The sequence below is a fragment of the Equus asinus genome, chromosome 3 (assembly GCF_041296235.1).
Source record: "Equus asinus isolate D_3611 breed Donkey chromosome 3, EquAss-T2T_v2, whole genome shotgun sequence".
Lineage (NCBI taxonomy): Eukaryota > Metazoa > Chordata > Mammalia > Perissodactyla > Equidae > Equus > Equus asinus.
In genome coordinates this window covers 54,568,861-54,595,369 of record NC_091792.1, presented here as the reverse complement: position 1 = coordinate 54,595,369, position 26,509 = coordinate 54,568,861, and the positions used below count along the sequence as shown (strand labels likewise).

The 26,509-nt window shown below is 38.1% G+C and overlaps 1 protein-coding gene across 7 annotated transcripts in view; it reads left to right on the top strand.

Annotated features, from left to right (window-relative positions):
- Nucleotides 1-26,509, top strand: part of SH3RF1 (SH3 domain containing ring finger 1) — a 164,494-nt gene that overhangs the window by 102,682 nt on the left and 35,303 nt on the right. For all 7 annotated transcript variants that reach the window (XR_011502012.1, XR_011502013.1, XR_011502011.1 and 4 more), the window contains exons 3-5: nt 5,372-5,647; nt 6,471-6,566; nt 23,436-23,738. Coding sequence is in view for 4 of the 7 variants with exons in the window: in XM_070505054.1 (XP_070361155.1) it covers nt 5,372-5,647; nt 6,471-6,566; nt 23,436-23,738 (675 nt within the window). In the remaining 3 variants the exon portion in view is untranslated. The remainder of the gene's footprint in view (nt 1-5,371; nt 5,648-6,470; nt 6,567-23,435; nt 23,739-26,509) is intronic.

Sequence of the window (26,509 nt, the reverse complement as noted above, 5' to 3'; positions counted from 1 at the left end):
TAAAAAGATGGACTGTTGTGGGATAATGGGCTTCTCAGTCTCTTCTTATATTGCTTTGGAGAAATAATTTGTAATATTCATCTTGGATGTTTGTTATATTGAAATTGAAACATTTCAAGTGATGGTCAAATAATATTTGTGCAGTAATCCAACCTAGATATCTTGAGAACAATACTTGACTTATTAACTATTAAAGAATCAGCATTTTTATGAAGTACTGTTATATCTTGACAGATATTTCACTTTGTAGAGAAAAGCCAACATGTATTTTGTTGTACAAAAGACATTTTAAAAAATCCTTTCCTCAACCCATTTTGCTACTTGTTACTCTGCAGTACTTCCTATTAATATGATTTCTTTGTGCCTCAATTCTTTCTGGAAAATTTTTGAAAGTCAAGTTGGAATCAGCCAGCATTTGTGCCAATTTAGATATAACTAAATTATTAAATTGTGCACATTTTATTGCTGTTCCCATGACAGGAGTATCTTTTAGATATTATTTTCAGTAGGTCATTGAATCTTTTTTACTTTATGGAGCAGTAAGAAATGCATGAAGGAATTTGAATTTAAAGAGGCTGTCTTGCATATATATCTGAGCATTGGCATTTAGAGTCTATAAAATAAATTAGCAGTGAATGTTTTATTTACCTGTTAGAATCTCAGCTAGATCATCAAGTAGTACTTTGCCAGATATATTGGAATACACTTGATGGTACAGAAATGGAGTGTAAAGCATTTAATCAAAAATATTTGTGTGTAGGTCTCACAAGGATTTTAATGTCATATAATATACCTGTATTTGTAACAGAAGCAAAAATTATTTGAAAAGTGAAACTAGCCCACTGTCATATTTATTCTTTTTTTATGTGAGCAAAATAGTCACTGTTTATTGAAATGTATTTTAGATTAAGAATTGTTATAATACTTCACCTGTCTAAGTTGCCAAGATTTTTGATAATGCTGGCGGCATGAATGACAGATGCAAACCCAAGGTTAGACTGCAGAGTCAGTTCTCTCTGGCTTTCTCTCCTTTTAAGCCTCCCTTTTATGTGTAGCCAAGTGAAATGTAAGCTCTGCAGATCCTTGGGGGCCTTGGCCTGATGAGAGGATACAGAAGAAAGGCAGCAGTTTGGAAAGCCTGCCGAAGGCATGGAGGGCAGAGGGCCCGGGTGATGACATGACTCACAGACCTTTCTAAGGAGATGAATGAGAAGGCAGGGCCTCCGTGGGCTCTGGACATATTTTACCCACAGGAGTAGTCCTAGGCTATCAAACCAATTGTTTTGGCTTTATCCTTCAGATATTGCAAAAGGAAAATGTGTTCTTTTATTGCTCTTCCAAGTCATTTAACCGTTTATCCTTAATCATCTGCAGGCTGCGTGGGAATAAGTCTTTTAAAGATCACTGAACTTTGCTTGATTTGAAATCAGAGCAGAATTCATTTTATTTAATGTGGGAAACCTTCTTTGGAGAAACTTGACACAAACTGGCTTTTTAGCTTCTTAGAATTTAATTGAAAAAGAACACCATAGATAAACACAGCCAGATGCGTTAATGTCTGCTCATGGGTTAGACTGCCAGAAGCTTTATGATTCTTTCTCTGTGGTTATTGATCATGGAAATAACTTTAGTAGTCAAGATTTAGCAAGTTGGTGTGAAGTAATGAATTTTAGGTTGCAGTCACAAGGATGTAACTGGGCCAACCATAATCTATATCACCGTTATCATATGTTTTACTCTTGCCACTCATTGTTTTAAGAATGTTTGATGGTTTTAGGAACTATCAATAGATTTGCTTTGGCGAAAAAGTTATTAAGTCCATTGGGCCACTGGTGTGTAGCAGTGATCTTTAAAGAAATAAATTCCTTCAGTTCCCACATCAGCATATCACAAAAGAGCCATACTGTGGGTTGTTTGGAATTGTACAGATCTTTTCAAGGACAGTTCAGAATGGTTTCTAAGAGTGCTGAATCTGTGTCTTGGTGCATGGATTTGGCTGGCTCAGATTTGGGCAGAGTGGGCCAAACAGAGCAAATTGAGGTGGGGAAAAAATCAAGAGAACAGGCCATAATTGTGAATAGAGTTATTTGTCGCCGAGTTTGTAATAGGATTTTCAATTAATTCATGCAGGCTTCCAATGCCTTACATTAGCCCTGTCAAGATGAACTACAGCCACATCTAAAATGCCATCCCCTATTAAACGGTGCATGTCAGTGAATTTGTAATTTCTTCTGTTCAACCAGAAGATGAATGGATTCCACTCTGAAAACAAATGCGTGCTTCAGAAACGCACATTTCGAAATCCTGAGCACTTCCTAGGATGAACATTCTTTGCATTGTTATGCAGTGAATATGTATTAAAAATGTAATTGCTATGTGAATTCGTCCAAAAGGAAAGGCATCCAGCTTCATAGAGACAAATACATTTTCAGGTTCTGGATTTCACTGGTGAACAGGCTTTTCATACTGGGCAATGACGATGATGATGATAGTTCCTGCATGTAGCACTTACTGCCTGCTGGGCTGTTTGTATGTAGTTTATATACATTAATTTACAAAATACTAACAACAACCAAAATGAAGAAATTGAGGCACAGGTTAACCTGCTCAAGATCACACAGCTTGTAAGTGGCTGAGCTGGGATTGAAGCCCAGGCATTCTGGTTTTGGAGTCTGTGCTTCCAACCCTTACCCTATACTACCTGGTGATGATCCTATCAGCTGTGTTCCAAGAGTTGGTTTGCGAATAGTACTTGTCAGTTCTCTGACTCTGGCTCCATCACTCTTTGTCTCTCATAGTAATATTTATTGCTGTGTTTATTTCCTCAAGCTTTGGAAATATTGTTAAACTGTGATAACCAGACTTCAAGAAATACATAATAAAGTAGAGAATTGAGTGAGGCATCTCTGTGAGGGTAGACAAAAATTAGAATCCTCCCACAAAGTTGGACACTGAATGGAGTATGACCAAAGTTCACAGGATTGTGAGGCACCAGAGTTCCTGATGAGCATTTCCCTTCTGGGGAAACCAAAGGGCACAGCAGAATTGTTTACAAGATTAAGTCAAGGCTGGATACCAGTAGTCATGCCATTAGAGGCAGGATCTTAAGGCAGGGTCCAAAAGACAGAGGGTACATGAGGGTTTCAGGGCTTCTGGAAGGCTCACCTGCTGTCTTCCCAGGATGTTGGCTTCTAGAGCAGCTCTGATTAACCAAACACAACATCTCGTGGACCAAACCAAGACAAGATGACTGCCAATTGCGTTTTAAGAGCCAAGAACTGGCTCTTCCTCTTAAGCCAAACAAAAATATTTAACAAAAAAGTTTGACTTTTGAGTAGGCCAGACTCTAAATCTCTGTGTAGAAACCAAACCAATTTTTAAAAATTGTATTATGAAGTTCTGTTGCCATCAAAGGTATAAAACTTTGATTCGCTTTTTGGGGGAGCAGGCAGGGAGAGGGCAGTAATGTGAGTAATACTCCATATTGTTTTACTTCATTAGAAAGATTAAACTTAAAAAAAAACTTCAGCTAGTTTAGGCCTGTGCTTTGCACATAGCTGTCCTCCTGCCTGCCCACTTCCTGTCCATTTTCCTCCCTTCTGCCAGACTCATCTGTCTGACACATGATTCTGATCCCCCATCTGTTCTTCAAACCTGTGAGTGGCTTATCATTGCCAAGCTCTTCATTCATTCATTGTTCAAGCTCTTCAACGTGTCATTAAAGACCCTCATAAACTAGCTTCTACCTACCTCTCTTACACTTTATATTCCATAATTCCTCTCAATGAACATTGCATTCTTTATAAAGCCCCAGTCCCTCTGCACGATATGCTCCATGTCTCTGCTGGTGCTCTCGCCTTGCCTGGAATGCCCTGATTATTCTCTTTCATTCTTCCTCTCCCGCTTTGCCTGGCTAACTCCTGTGTATTCTTTAAGACTTGGCTCATGTGTCACTTCCTCTAGGAAGTGTTTGATTTTCCCACCCACAAAACCCAGAGACCTATGCTTTCTGTTCCTCCATCATATCTCTATCATTGCATTCACTGCACTGTATTGTCATATATTCTAATATTTTATCCCTTAATGGTAAGAACTGTACCCTATTCCTCTTTAAATCCTCAGCACTAGCACATTGCCTAATGAAAAGTAAAAGCTTGATAAATATTTTCTGGATGAATGAATGAAGGATTTAAGAATATGAAACCAGGAGCCCAGTAATCTCGTTCGTCAAATTATTATAGGTATCTTTGATTTGCTATTTATCCTCTGAGTCGGTGATAGGCAGCAGTGTCCCGGAGAGCCCAGAGATCTTAAAATGACAACTGACACTCAAAGAATGGGTACCTCAATGTCATCAGGAAGTATCACATTTAACCCATTTGATAATTAGATTGCCTTACGGCTACACACACATTTTTAAACTTGTCATTTAAAACCATAATACAATGCAGTAACATTTAACACCTCATCTCTTAGCATATCAGTCTGACAGTGCTCTCTAACCAGAAAAGAGCAAAGTTGAATGATCTTAATATAGATTGTAAAAGACCGTATGTCTGGACAATCACAGATTATAAACTCTGAGAGAGCAGTGACCATGACTGTCTTACTCGTTGTTGTGTCAGATCCTGACATGTAGTAGACCTTCAGTAAATACTTGTTGAGTTGAAAGAATAAGATCTACTTCCCACATTAAAAGCAGTAGGAGGGCTGGCCCCGTGGCCTAGTGGTTAAGTTCAGCATGCTCTGCTTCGGCAGCCCGGGTCCAGTTCCCAGGCACAGACCTGCACCACTTGGCAAGCCATGCTGTGGCAGTGACCCACATTCAAAATAGAGGAAGGTTGGCACAAATGTTGGCTCAGGGCGAATCTTCCTCAGGAAAAAAAAGAAAGAAAAGCAGTTGCAAAAGTTTTACCCAAAGGCCAAATTGCTTATCAATCAAGCTTAAAAGCAATTGGTAAATTAATGAATTATGCTTCTGTTTAAATTTCTTCTCAGTTTTTATTATTTATCCTGCTGAATAAAGTAGTTCATATCGGAAATTCATTTTGTTTTTTATGGTTTTTCTGATTTTACACCAGGGAGCCAAACTTGGTCATTGTTCTTTCGTGTACTAAAACCCCTAAACAAGGCAAATCTCCCACTAACTTAAGCTTGGGAGTAGAGGTCTAAATTGCAGAGAGTGCGTGGATGGTCTGCTGTGACATTTGTTGATGTTTGCTGTTTCTTAGTGACACACATATTTAGTTTTTTATGTGAGATTTTCTTCCTAGTGTTGATTTGACCTTGACTTAAAAAACAATGATAATACAGTTAAATTTTCAGACATTTTTGGACCATTGTTTCATTAAAACTCATCTCTTTCCTTAAGGGTATACCTCAGTTACCATGTGCCAAAGCATTATACAACTACGAAGGGAAAGAGCCTGGAGACCTTAAGTTCAGCAAAGGTGACATCATCATCTTGCGACGACAAGTGGATGAAAATTGGTACCATGGAGAAGTCAACGGGATCCATGGCTTTTTCCCCACCAACTTTGTGCAGATTATCAAACCATTACCTCAGCCCCCACCTCAGTGCAAAGCACTTTATGACTTTGAAGTGAAAGACAAGGAAGCAGACAAAGATTGCCTTCCGTTTGCAAAGGTAAAGTTAGAATGAGATGGTTTTCCGTTCGCCAGCTCTTCCTCTGTACCTGGATACGTGGCAATATGGCTTGTATTTCCTTTTGCAAAAAGCTACAGTAGTTTTTTGAGAACTATCACTGTGCTTCTAAAAATACCTGGAAGGTCTTCATAAAGTCACAAAGAAAGTAATTTTATGCATAGACTGTTCTTATGTGAAAGATAATTTTGGTTGTTGCTATATGCGGTGTCATTTTCATATTTAGAACCTAAATTTAATTCTAAGCTACTTTACAGGGTATATGTGCCATTCAGGGATTTTAATTCACTGAATTATGAATAACAAAATGAAACATCATTACTTCTTATTTTATATGTAAATGTCTTTGCTGAAAAGTACACAGGAGTATATCTGTTGAACCAAGAAAATGCTTTGGAATTTTAAGCAGCATACTGTGTTTTCGGTAAAGAAAAGCAGTAGGATATCCACTTAAATGGCATTTGGTATATTATCAGAGAGAAAGGGAGAAAAGATTGAGAACTAATCTTAAAGAAAAGTTCAAGAGGCTGGGGTGGGTAGCATTTGAGGTTGCAGTTTGTGAATCTAAACAAAATAAGCAGCCAACCCTTTGCATAGAAAGAGTTCATAATTTTACAACTGTCTGAAAGGACAGCAAGTTGACTGAGAGTTACTGTTTAATTCATGAAAGTTTTGGATTCATATACAAAAGATATGTCGTATCATTTTTATTCATGTACTCTTAAAACTTGATTGTCTTTACTGAAAAGAAAAATTGTCACAAGCTTAATGGGATCAGGTAGACTAATGTTTGTTGTTTTTTCAGGATGATGTTCTGACTGTGATCCGTAGAGTGGATGAAAACTGGGCTGAAGGAATGTTAGCAGACAAAATAGGAATATTTCCAATTTCATATGTTGAGGTAAGTTAATCTGTGGAAACGTCAATCATGTTAGTATTCAGCTTAGTAAATAAAAAATTAATTATGCAATTTGAGTATTAAGAAGTCCTCACAACCATTTTGCAATATATACATACATCATATCATTATGTTGTATACTTTAAAGTAATACAATGTTATATGTCAATTATATCTTAATAAAATGGGGGTGGGGGATGATGAAAACCTAGCCTATTGAAAAAAATGTCCTCCAAACAAAGTACAAGGAATGCCCTGTTCCAGATCACTGGATGGATTAGAAAGAATTCCTCCATCCTGCCCTGCAATTACTGAAGACTGTGAAAAGTTTGAAACTCTTTACTTTAGCCCCTGCTAGAAGCATTCCTGTGTCTTGTTAAAAGTTACTGTATGCTTCCTATAAGTACCTGTACTGGTGTTGTGTTCCATTTGCCAACTTTGGGATCTGATGGTTGATAAAGTTCCTGAGTAATGTGGGAGATGGGTGTATCTGTTTGTTTACTTATTTCTTTCATTATCTGCCACATTATCAGAACTAGAATAGTAATTCACAGAGTAGGCCCCTGATAAACATTAAATAAATGAATGAATCTCCCTCCATTCCAACCCAGCTACTACTTAGCCCCCCTCCCCCTTTTAATTAGCTTTGCTCAGAAAAGTTACCACCAACCTGACTTAGTGAGGTCTTTTTAGAGGAGGTGAATAAAGTAACATGGTTGTATTATTTTAAGGAATAACACAGATTAAAAATGAACTAGGAAGTTACAAGTTACAATAGACCTTCATTATGTCACGGATAAAGTGTCACGTAATTTAGTTATAAGACTTTTGTGCTGAAAACAAAATTGAAGGCATTTTCAAAGAATGAAACACAGCTCAAACAACCATACAAGCTCAGCTGAGGTCATGGAAGGCTTCTGGGAAGAAGTGGCATCTTAGTGGATTTCTGTGTGATGGATAAATAGGGGTTAACCAAGAGAAATGGAAAAGGTGCATTTTTATGGCAGGAAGAACATCTATGCGGGAAGACCAGAATGTGCAAAAGCCAAAAGTAAGAGACAGCACAGATTCTTTGGGGAATTGAAAGTAATTCTCTTGTTCAAGATAAGCTTAAGCATGTGAAAAAGAAAAACCACCATCACTTATTTTCCCATCTTTTTATCTGAAGCATTTGCTTTGGCATGATTCTGAAAACTAACAGGACAAATTGTGTTATTGTAGCCAGCACTCAGTTTCCCCCATAGACAGTGAGATTACCAAAGTTTCCATAAAAAATCAGTTTGACTACCGTATATCCATGGAAAAGTAATTCAAACCATGTACAAGCCTTGAATTTTATCCATACTCTTCAGATGTTCCTGTTTATTGAAATATTTTTCCTCCTTTGAAAGTAAACAACAGAAAAAAATTCTTAACTCTCAGGCAATCCTTCTTGTACATTATTTATATATTCTAACCGTGGGTCATGGAAAATTACACACATTTCCAAGTATTTGAATAGTTACACTGAAGAGCATGGGTGAGCAAAAGATTAGTCATGAAAGCCTGTCTTTACTTGTTAGTTATTATCAATATTACATGCCAATACTTGGTTTGTGATGCATGAAAAAGGATTGCTATGCTTTTGTTATTGGGCAGGTGTAGAATTACACAGATAGATATAAAAGATGCACTGCAGCAAATCCAGAGTTACTTAGAGTCACTCGAGTCATTAGGATTATTTACTCTGACTTAAGTTGGAAAAATAAACTTGTGCCCAAGTGCAAAATATTTTCATTCTTCTGCCTCTTTTCTTTCAAATAAGTATCTTCCTTATTTGAACCAGAATTTTGCCAGTCGAGACAAGGTAAACAAATCATCTCTCTCTAGGAGACTTATGAACGTCTCTCTCCTGTCAGGCCATCAGATTGAAGTTTCTCCTAGAGGCGGAGCATCTGGGGATTAGTGATACCTGGTTGAGCCTTTAGGGGAATAAAGGGGAGGCAAGTTTCAATAGCAACCTACCAACATTCAACTATTTAAATAAAGTATAGACTGTCTTACAAGGCAGGTGAAGTAAAGCCAACTAAATGAATCAGGACCTTTTTCCTGAATATGGTCTTTCTCTTGCTCTGTAAACCACTTCAGGGCCCATACTGTCCCCAATGAAGAAACAGGCTGCGTCACAAAAATTCATGTGTAAATCATTTTCTGATATCTTGTAAACATACATTTAAGTCTCCAGCAGTGTTAGGTACTTTTACTTTTTCCACAGTGCTGCCAAAAACTGTTACCCTCCAGATGTTTTGAGAAGATTGAATGTGATAACATTTCTCAAAGGATCTGGCACTGCTATGTCTTATGCATTGTGGTTTGGAGCTCAGATAAGACTGTGACCTAGAGTATGCCAGAGTATAGGAATGATTGAATAAAAGAATCTCACCACCTCGGATAATGAGGGAAAGGAGATCAGAATTGAATTCTGAGTCTCCACAGCAACATCTGTGTTTGCCACAGGCCTGTCGGCAGAAGCTGGAACTCCCCCTCCACTCCTACTGGTTGGCTTTGGTAATGGAAATTCCCAAGGAACTTGGTTGTGGCAGAAACTCTAAATAGGGTGGGTCTCGGGCTAGGATTGTGGACCTGGAGTAGAATCTCTAAGGTCAGAAGTTCATCTGTGGAATTAGGGGGTGGGGTAAATTAAAAGAAGCTGAGCATTAGAGGTGGGTGAAGAGAGAACTGAATGGGAGGATTGAGATAGTGAGAAATGCTGTTGGAATAGTTTGCCATCCTTTCTTGTCTTCAATTATCCTTTGTCTTCTCCCTCAACATCCCATAAATGTGGACTACAATCTCTACCTGTGTTAGAATAAGGTGATAAAATGGTGGCTGTGGTATAGTGACTTGCAAACAAATGACCTCTTATTAAAGTACAGAATTCTTCAAGATTTGAACAGGGGAGATTCTCTGGTTGGGGGCAGGGAGTAGGGGAAAGAATGGCTCGAGTTGTGTTCCTTGGAGCCTTTGTTTAAGCTCTTAAGATCAGGATTCTCTTGCTTTGATCACATTCGCTCTTCCCCTCTGGAGAGTCTCTCCTCAGACCCCTCTCTAGTCAAGCTGTCGAGTTTGTGGATTATACAGGATTCTCCTAGACTTGCGTGAGCTGGAAAGTAGTGAGTGGTAGGAGTTTCTTGGGGGAAATCCAGGGAATTCTTGAAGACACTATGTCAGGATATATATAAAACGGTATATTTGTCAAGGACTGAATGCAGTGTAAAAAAAGAAATCAGTAGCTTGCTTCTTTCTTTGTTCAAAAATACCAGTCTTCTACAAAATAGAATGGAAGATTTTAACCTCACAAATTCAGAGCTGACTCATTCAAGTTTAACAGTCATTTGGACAAGGATGACATGATTCTTAGCAAGCAAAAAGTTTGAATGAAGTAAGTGCTAAATATGGAATTTTGGATGTTTTTCAAACATTATTGTGTATTGTAGGCTTATGGTGGACTATAAATTTTTCTATCATTTTATTTTGATCTCTAGTCATTCATTTGAAATAGCACTTGCCCAGTTTTTTTTAACAACAACAAAAAAATATTTAGCAACTTGCTCCTCTGCTGTAGATATAAAAATAAACTCCTTATGTGCAGATGGCATGAAGTAGGTATGGCCTGATAGACCACTATACTTACTCTTTAGTTACGCCAGAAAGAAGGGCCATATTTCCCATTCTTTAGATCTCTGCTCAAATGTCACTTCTTCTGACAGACTTTCCCTCACCACCTTATCCTCTTACGCGTGCACACACACACACTCACGCACACATGGTGATGTGACAGTGGGGAAAAGCTTGGACTCTGAACCCAGATGGCCGGAATTCAGTTCTTGGCGCTACCACTAATTGTCTGAGTGACTTGGGCCTCGTCTTCCCGTTTGTAAAGTAATAGAACAGCTTTATAGGGAAAGTTAATTCCGGTGATACTTAAGAACAGTGCCTGGCACCTAGTTAGAGCTGTATAAGTGATGGCTATGATTATTATCGTCATTGTTATTGTTATTCCTTCATAACACTTTTTACTCTCTGCAACTATTTTAAGTTATTTGTTGATATGATTACTGTCTCCCAACCCTCCCTGCCTCCATTAGAATGTGAGCTGTATTAGAACAAGGGCCAGAACCTTGTCTTTCTGGTTTGCCTCAGTGCCCTGACGTCCTGCCGGTAGTAGTCTCTCAGTAAATATCAAATAAATGAGCAACCTAAGAACCTTCAGAACAAAAGGTTCTAAACGAAAATCAAACTGGTTTTTAGATGTTACGAGCTTCCACGTTTTTCAGCTAATACTCCCATCATTTACTACCTACGCCGACACAGTGTTTTACATTGGTTTATCTTGATATTACGTCGGGAAGTTACATTCCTCAAAGCCAGAAGGACTGTTGTGTGACCTTAGTGAGATCTCTTTTTTTTTTTTTTTAATGAGACTGGGTGAGTATTTGGTTATGCCTCATTTAGCATTTTTCCAGACTAAATAATGGTAGCCATGCTCTGGAGTAGATCTTGGAGCCTCTCCCAATTCCTTATCTCTAATATAGAGAAGACTCCCCAATGCTTTCTGAAATTGATTTTCACCTGCTTGAGATTATTCCTTTGGCTTACTTTGAGCAGAGGGAGGGTGGCCTTATGGTCAAGGATCCTCATTTTTTTAAATAACTTTATTGAGTTATAAGTGACATATTATCAACTGCACATATTTCAAGTGTGCAATTTGATGAAGTGTTGTTATTTTCAACTTTTAAAATCCACCCATAGGCAAATTTTGAGAGATATTTCTATGCCTAGGGAATAGAATGAAGTCTTATCGGCCTTTGCAATGGAAAATCGTATATGTGGGTCTCAGAGAGCACAAGTGGCCTTAGGGTGGAAAAGCTAGTTTCCTCTCCCGCAGAGTTAGGGAATTGGGAGATGTCTGTGTTCCAAGAAATAAGAAGTGGAAGTTTCAGTATGTAGTTTGAAGTCACCAAGGTGACCCTTGGAGGAGCTAAGAATAGCAATGTTAACTTTATTTCTTAACTTAAAGCCTGGGTCTAGAGACTAATGAGAGCAGAAGACCAAAATAATAGTCCTTGACTTATTAATCAGAGAGAGTTGATTAAACAGTATAAAAAGATATTCTATCATTTGTATGTTGGGATGTAGTCTTTTCCTTTAGAATTAAAAAGTGAAATGTTCAATTGATTGAAATCATATTTTATAAAAGAAATGTAGAAAAATTTTGAGGAAGTTGGAAAGAGAGAATTACTGTATTGCTTAGCATTCCAAATTTCCCCTTCAATTCTGAAGTAAGTGAATTTTTATAAAAGAAATTTAGAGAAATGATTGGAAAGTCAGAAAGGCAGAATTACTGTGTTGCTTACCACACTAACTTTCTCCTTCAATTCTGAAGTAAATTAATTTTTATAAATGAAATTTAGAGATATTGTTGAGACATCAGTAAGGGAGAATTACTCCGTTGCTTAGCATCATGCTTTCATCTTTAAGTCTGATTGACTGAATACGCTGGATCTGCTGTTGAGTAGCTTTTTTTTTTTTTTTTTTTTTTAGCACAGTGGGCTCTCTCCCACGGTGTGGGTTTTCATATCTTCTGAATGTTATCAGCTTGATACAAGTAATTGTTGCCTTTTGTTCTGCCACAATGATAGACGGAAAAATGAGCACTGGCTTCTGAATTTCTAAGGGCAAAGGCAGGTGTCCTCTGGACTCCTGGAACGACTGCTTAATACATATGGCTAGAGGCAACTTGACTAGCCTCCCTCTAAAAAGAAGTCCTTGAAATTAAGTAAGAAACTTTATTTAGGGCAGTTTATGCTCCATCTATTATTCAGCAGCCTCTTTCTAATTTAAGAGTTTCCTTTTGTTTTCCATCACGAAAACATTTAGGGAGCTGAGATTCTAAAGATCGGTTAATGTTTATTGAGTTCTCAGTGCATGAGTGGACAGTTTCCGGTACTCTGGGTAGTTTTATAGAACATAAAAATGCAGGTCTCCTGTAGAGCCCCAATCAGAGGCCAAGGATAATGACCAAATGGTGTCTAACATCCACAATGATTCCCCAAGGAATCCTCAAATTCTTTAGCTTGGCAGTATTCCCCTACGCATTCCCAGGGCCCTAGCTAAGTTGGTCTAATGATCATTCCTAGAAAACATACCTTGGAATTGCTACCTTTACAGCTCATCTGGGGTGTTTCTTTGTCCATATTTCTGTAGGAAGCTTACCTTTTCTTCAAGTCCAAATGAATACTATTATTTCTCATGAAGCTTTTCTTTCCTAATTCTCCTATGAGGAAGCAAAACAAAACAACCCTCTCCTTGCTTTGAACTTCTGCAATAATCAGTTTGTACCATTCTTACAGACCTGGCACATGCTAAGAATAGAATTATGTGTACATGATTTAATGTTTTCCTGTGTTCCTTGAGAGCCATGTATAAAATATTTTCTTACATAGAGAATATTTGTAATGATTTTATTTCTATAATGTAATCACATTCCAGAAAAGTTGGAAAGGAAGCAAGTAACCCTTAGTCCCATCACATATAATTTTGGTAAATATCCTTCCATTCTTTTTTCCTTATGCTTTAATGATACTACACACATGATTTTGCCTTTCTCTACGTAATTATAGGACTACTAACTATCAGTTGTTAGGACTACATAATAAACATTCTAGTAGCTAAACCGTAATTTAGTTAATTCCTTCTTCCATTTTTTAAACAAGTTAAGTGTCTTGTTTAGGGACACACAGCCAGTAATTGAGAAGTGAATTGTGGCCTTTATCCAGCAGTCCACTGCTGCCCTAGACTTCTGCCCTGGACTAGCCTCAGAGCACATGTGATGATCGCGTTCCTAGGGTTGGTGCAGAATCACTATCATTATCAAGCTTCGCCGAAGAAATGTAGACGATGTTTTGATTTTTCATCAAGAATAACAGCTTTTCAAGTTCCAGCGCTTAAAAGTGAATTTTCAGAAATGGTTAATTATTCAACAATTTCAAATATCTCAAGTTGCCTTTTTTGAGGAAAAAAATCACAAATTAATTAAAACCATAGTATTTTAAGATCTTAAGTTTTATTACTTTGTTATTTAAAAATTTTATTATATTACTATATACATCCTGAATTTTGCTAGTAACTAAGGCTTTAAGAAGCAAATTTTAATTAACCAAGTGTTAAGTCATGTCTTGTATCCTGAAGAAGACTGAATAAATTGTTCTACAGTATTATGTGCCTTTGTATGTGTAAGTGGCATATAAATGACATGAATAGAAGCATCTTGATTATTGAGCTAATGGGGACCTGCTTCTCTGTAATGAAATAGAATGTGTTTCAGGAAAATTTTTCTTAAGTGTTGTTAAACAACATTGCCTTTTATAATAGAGTTTAGTGGCAGTGTACCTTTTAGGCTGCACGTATGTATGGAGCAAATTTTCTCTATGTGCTAAGGAGGAAGATCTTAAAGAAAAGCGCAAAGTCATAATGGTCACTGTTCTCAGTTATTCTTTTTCTGTGTCAGATTCCTTCTTGGTGATTACTCTCCTCTCCACTCCCTGTATTCATCACACATGCGTGCGTGCACACACACACACACACACACACACTTACTTTAGGTCCCAGGGCAGGGAAAATATTCGTTCACTGGTCTGTTAATTGATTACACATCATTTTCGAATGTCTGTCAGGGTGTCATTTCATGCTGACAAATTTTTACTTAGATTTTAATGACAATTCCATATCTTTAGCCTCTTAAAATATATGTGTATTTCTTCTATGGTATTCCTACATCTGGTAATGAGGTTCTTGAAAATAAAATGTGTCATTGGAAAGTTTCTTTAGTTTATGGACAGTGCTTACTTATGCTGAGCATTTGGTGAACAAATACCAAATAGAAAGAAACATTCATAGAGTCTAGTGTATTGTCAGAGCCAATGAGCACAATGAACTGAATATTCATTTAAATTAAATGAATATATATTTAATATAATATATTCAATATATAATTTTTAATATATTATTAAATTGATATATATTTAATATATTCATTAAACTGAATATGTGTTTAAATTACCCATTGGTTTCTTTCCTCAGCACCATGATTAGATTGTACATCTGTTGCTTCAGAAGTAACAGATTACTTGTATTATTAAGTGTTACTGCCTCTTGAGCCTTAACTTTCAGGGCAGAGCTCTCCTCTCTCTTTAGATCTTTCTGCATATTCACTGTTCACAGTCTCTATCTCATCTTGGCAGATGGAGTGTTTCTCTTTCCTTTGCTGTTGCTGTCTTTTCCTCCTGGGTCTTTCATCCCCCCACAACGTGGTCACATCATGTATGTCTTTTCTGTTTTGCGTTTCAGTTCTTTGCTTTCTCCTGGCTCCCTCTTCATGTAGGAAAATGGTCGACTTTTTGTCAGCCCCAAAATTATATTGCTTGCCTGCACTCCCCTCAAGTTATGGTTCTACCTCTTTCCTTCCTTTCCTTCTCCAAATTCTCCCAAGAATCACTTACCCCTACTCGCTGCCTCTGCTTTTACTCCCTGCAGTCAGCCTTGGGTCCCTCCAGCCCCTGCCATTGCTCTCCTGGCTCCCGACTAACTGCCTTTTCTTAGCTCTTATTTTGTTGTTTTATCCTCCCAGTGACATCTACCACTAGTCTTTCTTTTCTTTTTTTTCTCCATAAAATTAACCATCACAACCACCGTTCTTAGTCTCCCTGAAACTCTTTGCCTTTTTCATTTCTAGGGCATTGGCTAAATTGTTGGTCTGGGAAACTGTGTGCAGGTCTCTCTGTAGCATCAAATTCTGAATGCTTTTTGCTTTTCCTCCTACCTCTGCTATCTTCTCTACTTTTTTCCTCCTTAAGTCAGAGAATGCCAACTAGTATGACCTCACATGACTGTTATGCTTGGCTTGCAGAGTGGTTTTGTTTTCATTAGTTGTTAAGGTTGAAAAGTCAGGAGATTTTACATAAGCCTAAATTTCTAGATTTCCTTCAAAAAAAAAATCGGCTAAGGACTGGCCCCATGGCCGAGTGGTTAAGTTCACACGCTCCACTTCAGCCAGGGGTTCATTGGTTTGGATCCTGAGTGCAGACCTACACACCACTCATCAAGCCATGCTGTGGTGGTGTCCCACATAGAAGAACTAGAATGACCCACAACTAGGATATATGACTATGTCCTGGGGCTTTGGGGAGGGGAAAAAAAAAAGGGAGATAGGCAACAGATGTTAGCTTAGGACCAGTCTTCCTCACCAAAATGGATACTTAAAATAAAAAAACAGCTGACACCAGCAAGCAGCTGCCCCTTGAGAGAGCAGACACTCCCCAGCTTGCCATAGTGTCCACCACTCTTTATTGGTCTCTATCCAGTCTTCATTCATTGACGTTACCTGTCCTGACTCTGCAGACACGTGGATTTGCACCTCCGACCCTTCATGTTAGAAATCTGTGATCCTGTTTGCTACGTCCTCTTTTCTCGAAAGTCAAGGGGATGTTTCTCTGTTTCCTCCTCTCCCCGACCCAGTGCTGTGACTGGCTTATAATAGTCACTCAAAAAACATTTGGATGAATGAAAGGCTCCATTAGGTTTGATCCTCATCCCTGGACCTGAGGGCTCTGACTTGACACAAAGGTCTCTGCCTCTGAGTATTTTGAATGGGATATTTTTATTTTGGGTTGAGAAAAGGTATTTGTACTTTGCATAGACATTAACCTTTACAGATCATTAAGTCCAACTTCATGTTACATATGAGAAATCAGACACAAACACAAGATAAAGTGACTTGCCCAAGACAACAAAACAAGTTAAGGGCCCACTGGGACTCCTCTGTGAATAGTGAGCATAACTCACAGTCATATAGCACTTTATAGGTTACAAAGCACTTTAACCTGTACTCATTGCTCCCTGGCATATACAGAATTGATACTACCTTCCCTATTTTATACAGCTAAGGAAACTGAAGCCATGGAATTTAAATGGTCCACCCAAGATTACTCAGTCAGTGAGAGCAGAGACCGGACTCCAACCTACACCTTTCAGCTTCAAGTTCAGAGCTTTTCCTGTGGTTTCCTCTGATGGTCCTTTATTCAGCTCCCTAAGCTAAAATTGTGTTTAAGCTTTCAGTGGAGTATACTCTCCCTTTGTCCCTTACATTTCAAAATTAGAAAGCTGAAAAAGAGAATTCTAGTTTATTTTTTAACAGCTGGGGCCAACAGAGGTGAAGATAATTAAAATAAGCAAGGAGCTAAGTAACTGATGTTTCATCTTCCTAACATAGGGCAGTGAGGCAGTTACTTTGAAAATCCTTTTCCCTCGGCAGGATGTCTTGAGAGTTGCATTCTGAGTCTGTTCCTCACTCTCCTTCTGCATAAGGGAGTGACCTTGTTGTCACTACCAGTGAACTACTTCCGGCTCCGGAGGCTTCAGAAATGTGGGCAGTGGGAGGTCAGGGGAGTACTTTTAGTAGTCCTTTCTCTGTTCAACAAATCTGTGCGGTTAATGAGCCTCAGGAGACAGGCACCTTGGATGCAGTTCCACCCCCATCATGAGTTCCTGAGGGTCTAGACTCACGCTGTCCGATACATGTGGCTATTGAACACTTGAAATGTGGCTAGTCCAAATTGAGATGTAATGTAAGTCCACACTGAACGCTGGATTGCAAAGACTCAGTAGGAGAAAAAAAGAACATTACTATCTCAATCATTTTTTATGTTGATTACATGTTGAAGTGATACTATCTTGGATATACTGGGTTAAATAAAATATGTTATTAAAATTAATTTTCCGTTTCTTTTTATCTTTTTAAATGTGGCTATAAGAAAATTAAAAATTACACATGTGGCTCATATTATACTTCAATTGGACAGTGCTGGTCTAGAGGCTGCCCTCCCTCCCCTTGGTAGTTCTAAGAGACCACCATTTTTATCCATTCAGCAAGTATTTACAGAGGTCTAAATGGAGCTGCTACCTGAGGGAGGCTTTTGGATCAACTTAAGAAGACTCCTGAGTAGTCCCTTCAGTTTCTCTACTTATTCCTCTGCTCTGGGGGAGTCTTGTATTATAAATGAAGGCTGAGCTTGGTTTTGTATTGGGATCATTCGGAAACAAAAAACCTGTTACCTAAATTGCAGGGAAGAATAGAAGACTAATGGAAATACAAATTCCTCATTGTCATTATGTAAAAAACATTCTGCAAAGGACTGCAATTTGAGGGAAATATTTTCATTTCTGCTTAAGAGGGGGTAAATGACATGAATTTCCATCCCATAGCTTTCATTCACTGTTTTTTCCCCAAGTGTCTTATCTGGGGAAGGAACATTGGACCTAGCAATGCAGCAGAATGGTGAAGTACTACGTTTAAAACATGGTGTTATGAAGGTGGCATTTTAAACCAATGAGGAAAAGATAGATTGTTTGATAAATGGTGATGAGACAGCTGCTGAGTCATGTGAAAAACACAAAGCACTATCCCTACCTCTTCTCTACACAAAACCAAATGATCACCTGATTCAAAGACTGAGATGTGAAAACAAAGAAAAAAAGGAAGGAACCATAAAAAGACTAGAAAAATATTAGATTTTCTTTTTAAAAATAACTATGGAATAAGATTTTTAAAGCATGCTGTTAAGTTGAGATGCCATAATGGAAAAGATTGATAAAGTTGGCACATAAAATAAAAATTTATGTATAATAAACATATATCAAGTTAAAAAATAAATTGGGACAGTATTTCTAACTTGATGAATATATACGTATACATACATACATACGTATTACAAATGATTTACATAATATATAAAGAACATATAAATCTGTAAGAGAAATACCAACAACCCAATAGGGAAATGGATAAAGTGTGGGAATAAGCAAATCTTAGAAAAAGAAAATAGATATTTAATCTCATTAATAGGGAAATACAAATTAAAATAGTATCATATAGTTTCTTACTCTCCAACTAATGGAGATTTGAAAAAATGATTGATAACACCTAATACTATAAACAATGTAGGGCAACAGGGACTTTTTATGCACTATTGGAGGTGATGAAAATTTACATCTTTTTGGAGAGTAATGTGGCAATATCCTTCAAAAAAGTGTTTTAAGCTTACACTTGGATCCAACAGTTTCACTTTTAGGAGTTTATCCTGCAGATATGCTTCCACAAACATGCCAGGATACATTAAGTGATGACATCTCTGTGCAGTGGACTACCATGCTGTCAGCTTGTCTCTATTGACATGGAAAGATCGTGAGATATTGTTAGAGGAGAGAATAGTATGTACTGCTTGGTTTCATTTGGGTTAAAAATGAATAAAGGAGACATATTTAACAACATCTACATAGAAAATATATGGAAGAATGTGTTCTAAACTGTTAAATGGAGAGCCATCTGAGAACTGGGTTGCTGGGAGACCCGAGTGAAACTGGCCGAGGCCTTTCACTCTTTACTTCATAATATTCTGTACTGTTTCGTTTTTTTAAAATAATGAGCATATATTACTTTCTAACATTTTTAAAAGTCTTTTTTGCCTTTTATCAAAAACCTTATGTTCGGAGACATTCTAGTGGATTGTAATTTAGAATAGATTCTTCTCCTCAAACCTACTATTTGTATTCCCCAGTGCTCAAAAACTAGGGGCTGGTTCATCTGTAAAGCTTCACATAAAATAGTGTCTATTCAACTTAGTTCTCATTAAAATTCTTTTTCTCTTTAAAAAAATTTAAGTCCCATCTTTTAAGAAGGCCAAATTTTTCTTTAGCAAAGAGGAGAACCACACACAAAAAGTTATTTTGATATTTTTCAAATTGCCTTGTTGTTGTTATTATTTTGTCAATATTTCCCTTCTCATGTTTAATTATACTTATGATAATTCTCTTTCTAAATTTTAGAGTTTCCTAAAAAGAGACCTCGGAGTTTTAGGATCAACAAATCCTGTCAGTCTCTGCTGTTAGCTCCAGTGTACTGAATTTTACCTTGTATCCAACCGAGGTCTTATCCTTCCTAAGTGCTTGGAAGCAGGTATTTTAGGAAACAAATTTATTTTGCAGGTGATGAGTGCACTCCTGAACTCAAAGGTCATGGCTAGATAAATGTCATGGAAAGCCTACATGGCTGAGCTCAAACATTCAAAACTGAACTTTATCAAAATTCCGTTAAAAGCTGTCAGATCCTTGCTTTCCTGTTGTTACTGAAAGTTAAGTTACACTTACAACAAAAGCCTCTTTAAGTTTCTGCCCGATTTACTTAATGCCTCTACCAAAGTCTTAACTTTGTGATTTTCTTTGGAACTTATAAAGGCAGCAAATAGCATTTTTTAATACTACCCTCTGCTGCTTCAGAAGTCTAAAGTAATTTTATGGTATGGCAACATCCTGCGAACAAATATTACTGTCCATGTGTAAAAATGAAATGCAAGAAAAATATACTAGGCTATTTAGAGGAATAGAAGTGAAAGAAATGAAATAGAAAAATGAGCTCTATCTGTTTAAAAGGAGATCATATATTATACATGTGGAGAGCCGAAAGAGACAAAAAGATCATTGGCTCCAACTTTTTCGTTTCATAGATAGGAAAGCTGCAATCAAGAGAGGTAAAATGGTTCCCTGAAGGTTACAGAGTTAGTTAGTGGTTGTGCTAGGACTTGAACTGTGGTCTTCTGTCTGCAATTTGCTATCCCACCACACCATGATGTGTCTACCTGCGTACACATGCTTTGGCATGTAGACTATATTTTTCTAAACATTCCAGCCCTATGGCCCAGCAGTTTCACTCCTGGGCATATACCCAATATCTAGATTTGTGCTTATGTTTGGTGGCGAGACATATACAAGATTATTCATGAGAGCATTGTTCTTTTTTTTTTTTTAAAGATTGGCGCTTGAGCTGACATCTGTTGCCAATCTTTTTTTTCTTCTTCTCCATAAAACCCCCCAGTACATAATTGTATATGCTAGTTGTAGGTCCTTCTAGTTGTGCCGTATGGGACGCCACCTCAACACAGCCTGATGAGTGGTGCTAGGTCCATGCCCAGGATCTGAACTGGCAAAACCCTGGGCCGCCAAAGCTGGAACACGTGAACTTAACCACTCAGCCACAGGGCTGGCCCCATGGCAGCATTGTTCTTAATAGCCAAAATCTATAGGAAGGAAGGAGAAAGGGAAGAAGAGAAGAGAGAGGAGAGGAGGGAAGGAGAACCCAAATATAAATCAACAACAGAATCAAGAAATAAACTGTGGTGTATCCACACAATGGAATATTACACAGCAATTTTTAAAAAAGATGGCTGATTCATGGTGCAATGTGGATAAATCTCAAAAAGCCTATTGTTGAGTGAAAGAAGCCAGACATAGGAAATTATAGAGAGCACTTGTGTTATTTATATGTCTGTTTATAAGCTCCTAAAGGACAGGGACCATTTCTTTGCATCTATTAGATCTCCAGCACCTAGTATATTATTTAGCACATAATACGTGATCAATTTGTATTTATTTTGATAGAAAGTATATGATACAAAGAAAGATACAAGGAAAGTACCTAGTATTCTTCTGATTAGAAAAACATCAGAAAATATAGGGACTGATACTTCGTTTCTCAGGTGTTTATACCAGAGCATGGCGTATGGAAACCTGAAATGTTGACACAGTATTAACTATAACCAACACTTGGTTAGGTATGACCATGACTAGACTATGGTAACATTTTAAACTATTTGAAAACAGACACTGCTAATGGAGCCTACAGTTTGACCCCGGAATTAATTTAACCGTGATATCAAGTAGAAGTGATAGTTTCTCTATTCATATTTTTGGCCTCGGGCGGGGGGGGGGGGCGGCAGCGAGGAGTCTTCTCACCTCCTTCTCCTGTTTCTTACTCAATGCAACAGGAGTGCCAAGTTAATTGTTTGGATTCCAGCACACTGATTAGGTCATGCTTTTGAGGATTGGTGTCTTGGGATCTAAATGAGCTTATACTGGAAGAAGGCGTTCTCTGTCTCCTTTTCCTCTGGCATCGTTGGGTGCAGTGGCCTTTCATCTCGTTGGGTGATAAGTTTGGGATGAGGGAAATGGAGTAGCTTTTCTGTCTGCTTTGATTTCAAACCCCTTACACCTAGTCTATGTAGGAAAGAGGACCCTACGACCACCTGGTTCGCTGCAGTTTATCGAAGCTCTACACTGACGTTTGGGCCATTCCTGTCATTATAATAAAATGTTACATTGCTTCCTTTGGGCATTGATTCTCTTGGGGACCACTCAGAAGGTGGGATGGCTAAACCAAGGTAGGATTTGTAAATTCTGGATCTCCTGGTCAAATGCCATTATAATGCTATAATAAGGCCGCCCTTTAATAGTACCTCATTTCGTCATGCCTAGACACACAGCACAAAGAGTCATTATGATCCTCTTCTCCCGCTATTGGTACTTCAGATGCTGATAAGTGTTACTGTGGCATCGCTGCCTATTATTCTTCAAAGTTTATCATGTAGGAAAAAACCTTGAAGTCTGAGGAGAGGTATCTTATGTTTGAAAAAGTTGTGCACTACTAATTATCGATCAGACAGGCCAGATGAATTTGATTCCCTGGGGAGCCACAGGAACAAATTGTTAATCAATTTGTGATCATCTTCAGAAGCACTGGCTACTGAGCTGCAATTAATACAGCTTTGTGAGCAGCCTGTTGTGCCAAAGCAAGTTCACTCCGTTAAATATTGACTGACAAGATTTACATTCTTCTAGTAGCACATTCTTATCAGCAGAGTGAGAAGATATGGTCCTAACCATTGAGATGGGTAGAAAATAACATTTGATGATGTTATTTTATCTCAGGACACTTGCAAAGTGCTGAGCATGCAATGCTGAGATAGGAAAATCTCAATTATCCTTAATATGACCTAAATTACCTCTTAAAAGGTAATTATTATTTTTCATCTTAATGGTTTTTAGGAGAGGTTAAACTATGCTCAGTGTTTGCCCGTTATTGTAATATCTAGGTAAGTTATATGCAGCTTGTCATCATGGAAGCTCTCTTGAAGAGAATGTTATCATTGAAATGTTATATTTTCCCTCAGGGGAAACAAAAAGCTTGTGTTCTTTTTCTTCTTGCTGATGTTGTCAGCTCGGTGCACAGCTTTTGACCCCTTGTACCGTTATTTACATTCAGACAACTTTTCAGATAGACAAGCTAGCTTGCCAACAGGACTTGAATTTCATGTCTTAGCCTGTTACAATTTAGAATTTAAGCACATATGAAAATGACTGACACAATGATATGACAAAAAATACATCAGGAGTTTCTACCAACTTTTTTGTGAGGTTCTCCCAAAATACAGAGGCAGGAGGTTAATTTACATGGAAGTACATGAGTTGACATTTAATGATTTATTCTTTGTCGTCTTGCTCACTTAACAAAACCCAAAAGTTGACCCTTCAATGTTCACTTGTGCTCTGAGCAAATATTCAGCCATAATTGGGCAACAGAGTATTCAGTTAGACGAATGTACCCTTTTAATTGCTCTTCTCTAAATTTCATCAGTGAATTGAAATAAATCTTTTTTTACTGCAAAGTTTAACATGAGATATTCTAAAAATTCTTGGAAAAAAAATTTTTTGACCTTGTCAGTCTTGCATTAAAATGGTTTATTCTTGGTTTAACATCTATCTGTGACATAGATACGGTGAAATCCTCGTATTGAGAGAAAAGACATCTCACATGGAAAAAACCATACTTGCATATGCAAACTTTAAAGTGGTGATGTTAAATTTGAGATAAAAGCTGTTGAAAATAAATCCCAGTGAGTCCTTGAGAATTGTGTAACCTTCTTGTGTCGATTTGTTGGTTTGCAGTTCAACTCAGCTGCCAAGCAGCTGATAGAATGGGATAAGCCTCCTGTGCCAGGAGTTGATGCTGGGGAATGTACCTCGGTGGCAGCCCAGAGCAGCACTGCCCCAAAGCACTCCGACACCAAGAAGAACACCAAAAAGCGGCACTCCTTCACTTCCCTCACCATGGCCAGCAAATCCTCCCAGGCGTCCCAGAACCGCCACTCCATGGAGATCAGCCCGCCTGTCCTCATCAGCTCCAGCAACCCCACAGCTGCCGCTCGCATCAGTGAGCTGTCCGGGCTGTCCTGCAGTGCCCCTTCTCAGGTAAATCATCCAAAAGGCATGAAAAGAGCTCGGCCCCAAAATGATCTCCTCACACACGTTTGCTCATTAGTTGAAGGATACTGTCTATTTTTGCCTTCAGAAGATAGGACCTTTCCTGGGAAGCAAAGCCTTTTCTTCATTCTGTAGGAGGGAAAATGGAGAAGGGAAAACTAACTTAGGTGCATTAACCCAGACTATTCAGTCATTCTCAAAGGCAAGATCAGAAATTACAAGATGACTTATATGCTGTTAGTTTCACCAAGCAATCACTCAGTTTTATAGAACCTTCTCACAAAGCTGCTTTGGGAGATCTTGCCAGTTTACTTTCCATACAAACTGAAGATGCTGTGGTCAAAACTCATCAAGTTTGCAGTTGCCTGCATCTGTGTAACTTACCTTGATATTTAGGCTTCCAAGAGTTATAGAGAAAGGACATGAAGAAGTATTTAATTTAAATTAGAAACTGGCCTAGTCTATTTTTTAAAGCTCATTAGTTCATCAAGACTTTGGACTGTCTTAAAAAATAGCTACACATTATTCTTGTGTTAATAAAAATAAACAAGATGTTGGAAATATTTATTCATCGTTTGCCAAACATTTATTAAGTGCCTTGTTACTGGACCCTTCTAGGCACTGTGTATGCTAAGATGAATAAGATATAGAACTTCCCTCCCTTAGACCTTAATTCTGGACTGCAAAATGAGCCTAACTGTGGCCTTGCCGAAGTCACAGGGCTGCTCTAATTATCCAGTTAGATGACAACTGTATTTTTCTTAACCCAAAGGTAAGAGAGCCTAGTCCAAAGCAGCCTGGCACAGGTGGAAGAAATTTTTTTCCTCTCATTTTTAAAATTCACATAGATTTTATATTCTACTTCACAATATAGCTGTGGTTTTGTAAAAAATATAAAAATAATATTTTCCTTTAAAGAAAAAAAGAAACAAACAAATACATGGTCCTAGTCCTCAAGAGGTTTATAGTTTAGTAAGTGCCTGTTTTGGAGCACAGAATAAAAATTTACAGTACAGTTTTTGGTATTCCTTGCCAATTTTATTAAAAATTATTTTCTCTCAGCCTCATTTATTTGACCCAACTCCTTTAGATTCATACTGCATGTTGTGAGTTAAATGCATTCACTTTATGAATGAGATTGTGGTTCGTTGGCATTTTTTAGGTGGTAGGGCCATGAAACTTGTGATCGTATGAGGGAAATAGAGTGCACACGCGTGCACACGTGTATGCACACACACCCCACTAGAACATGACTATGATGAGGGCAGAAGTCTTTGTTTTGTTTACTGATACATCCCAAATGTCAGACATAGAATAAGCACTCAATAAATATTTGTCTAATGAATGAGTCACTTGAAAAATGTGTAGGGAGGAGAACCATGTTATTTTCCATGTAAATGATAATACTCATGTGAAAAATAGACATGGATTATAGATCAGAGTAAGAAGCACCAAGTGAGGTTACCCTGGAAAGGTTCAAAACTGCAGAGTTTTAAATAAGGTTCTGACAGAGGGGGCTAGTAAGACTGGTGGCAACGTAGAATGGAAATAGCTTTAAAAGAATGGACAGTAATCTTTTGGCAGGAGAGAAAATTAAAAGAGAAAGGAAGATCAACTTAGCGTTTACCTCTTTTGCAGAGGACTCAGCAATCAGGTGTGAGCATGTCTGACGCTGCCACACCAGAGCTGGGAATGAAGGCTATGAAGTAGAGCTATTTTTGTTTTGGTTGAGTAGCTTAAGAAACAAGGCTCTTTCTGTGTTCGTTAAAACAGTTTCCCTTTCAACCATTCCACCCCTCCTCCCGTATTCTAGTTCGTTCTGTTTGCAGTGGTAATGTGTTGCCTCAGGGAGAGGTTATTTCTAGAAGAGGATGGGAGATGTTTGAAGTGCTGCCTGGTTTCTCCAGCCTAGGTTTACAGAAAACACTACTTGTCTAGGGTACTGTGTACATTGGAGAGGAGCACAGTCCACAATAAAGCAAGGAGTGTGTGTAATATATGTGACAGGCACACACTCTCCTAATGATGGAGATCAGTGGGTATAGGAAAAAGATTCATGTGAGGCTGTTTAAAGAGACAGCAAGGGACCTCTCAGTAGATTTGACTGAGGCCCATTGCTGAGTGTGTCTCCTACTCTGAGTCTGATTTCTGTCTGGCTTTTCCTTATTCATGCCGGCCTTTACCCTCAATGTTCTTTCCATTTTTTTTTCTCTTAATGTATTAGTTAGGATTAAGTTTGTTTGCATTTTTTATAAAATCTAAAGTAAGGGGCCTAAAGAAGTGAGTGTTCATTTTCTCTCACTTGAGTGAAATCCATGAAGCCAGTTCAGTGCTGGTGTGAGGGTGCCTTCCAGTTCACCTTTCCTCCAGCTGGCTAGGTCCTTATCCTCATGTTTCTGTATGGCAATTAGAGATCTTCCTGTCACATCCAAATTCTAGGCAACAGGATGGGGAAATGGACAGAAGAAGGGAGCGAAGGGCTTGCTTGCTATTGTATTTGGTGACAATTGAGAGACAGCTGAACTTTCAAATATATAAATTAGAAGATTATTTATAGGCTGTGCTGTCCAGGTGAGTCACCAGAACAAATGTAGACAGATGTCTGTGATTGACATCTGTAAAAGCACATGGTGCTACAAGCAACCAAGACATTTTGTCTGCTCCCCTGGCCACATTCACAGTATTTCTTGGCCTCTGCCAGCTGGTGAAGCGATTCATAATATTAAATGTTTCTGTGGCATTTTTGTATTGCCAGTGGC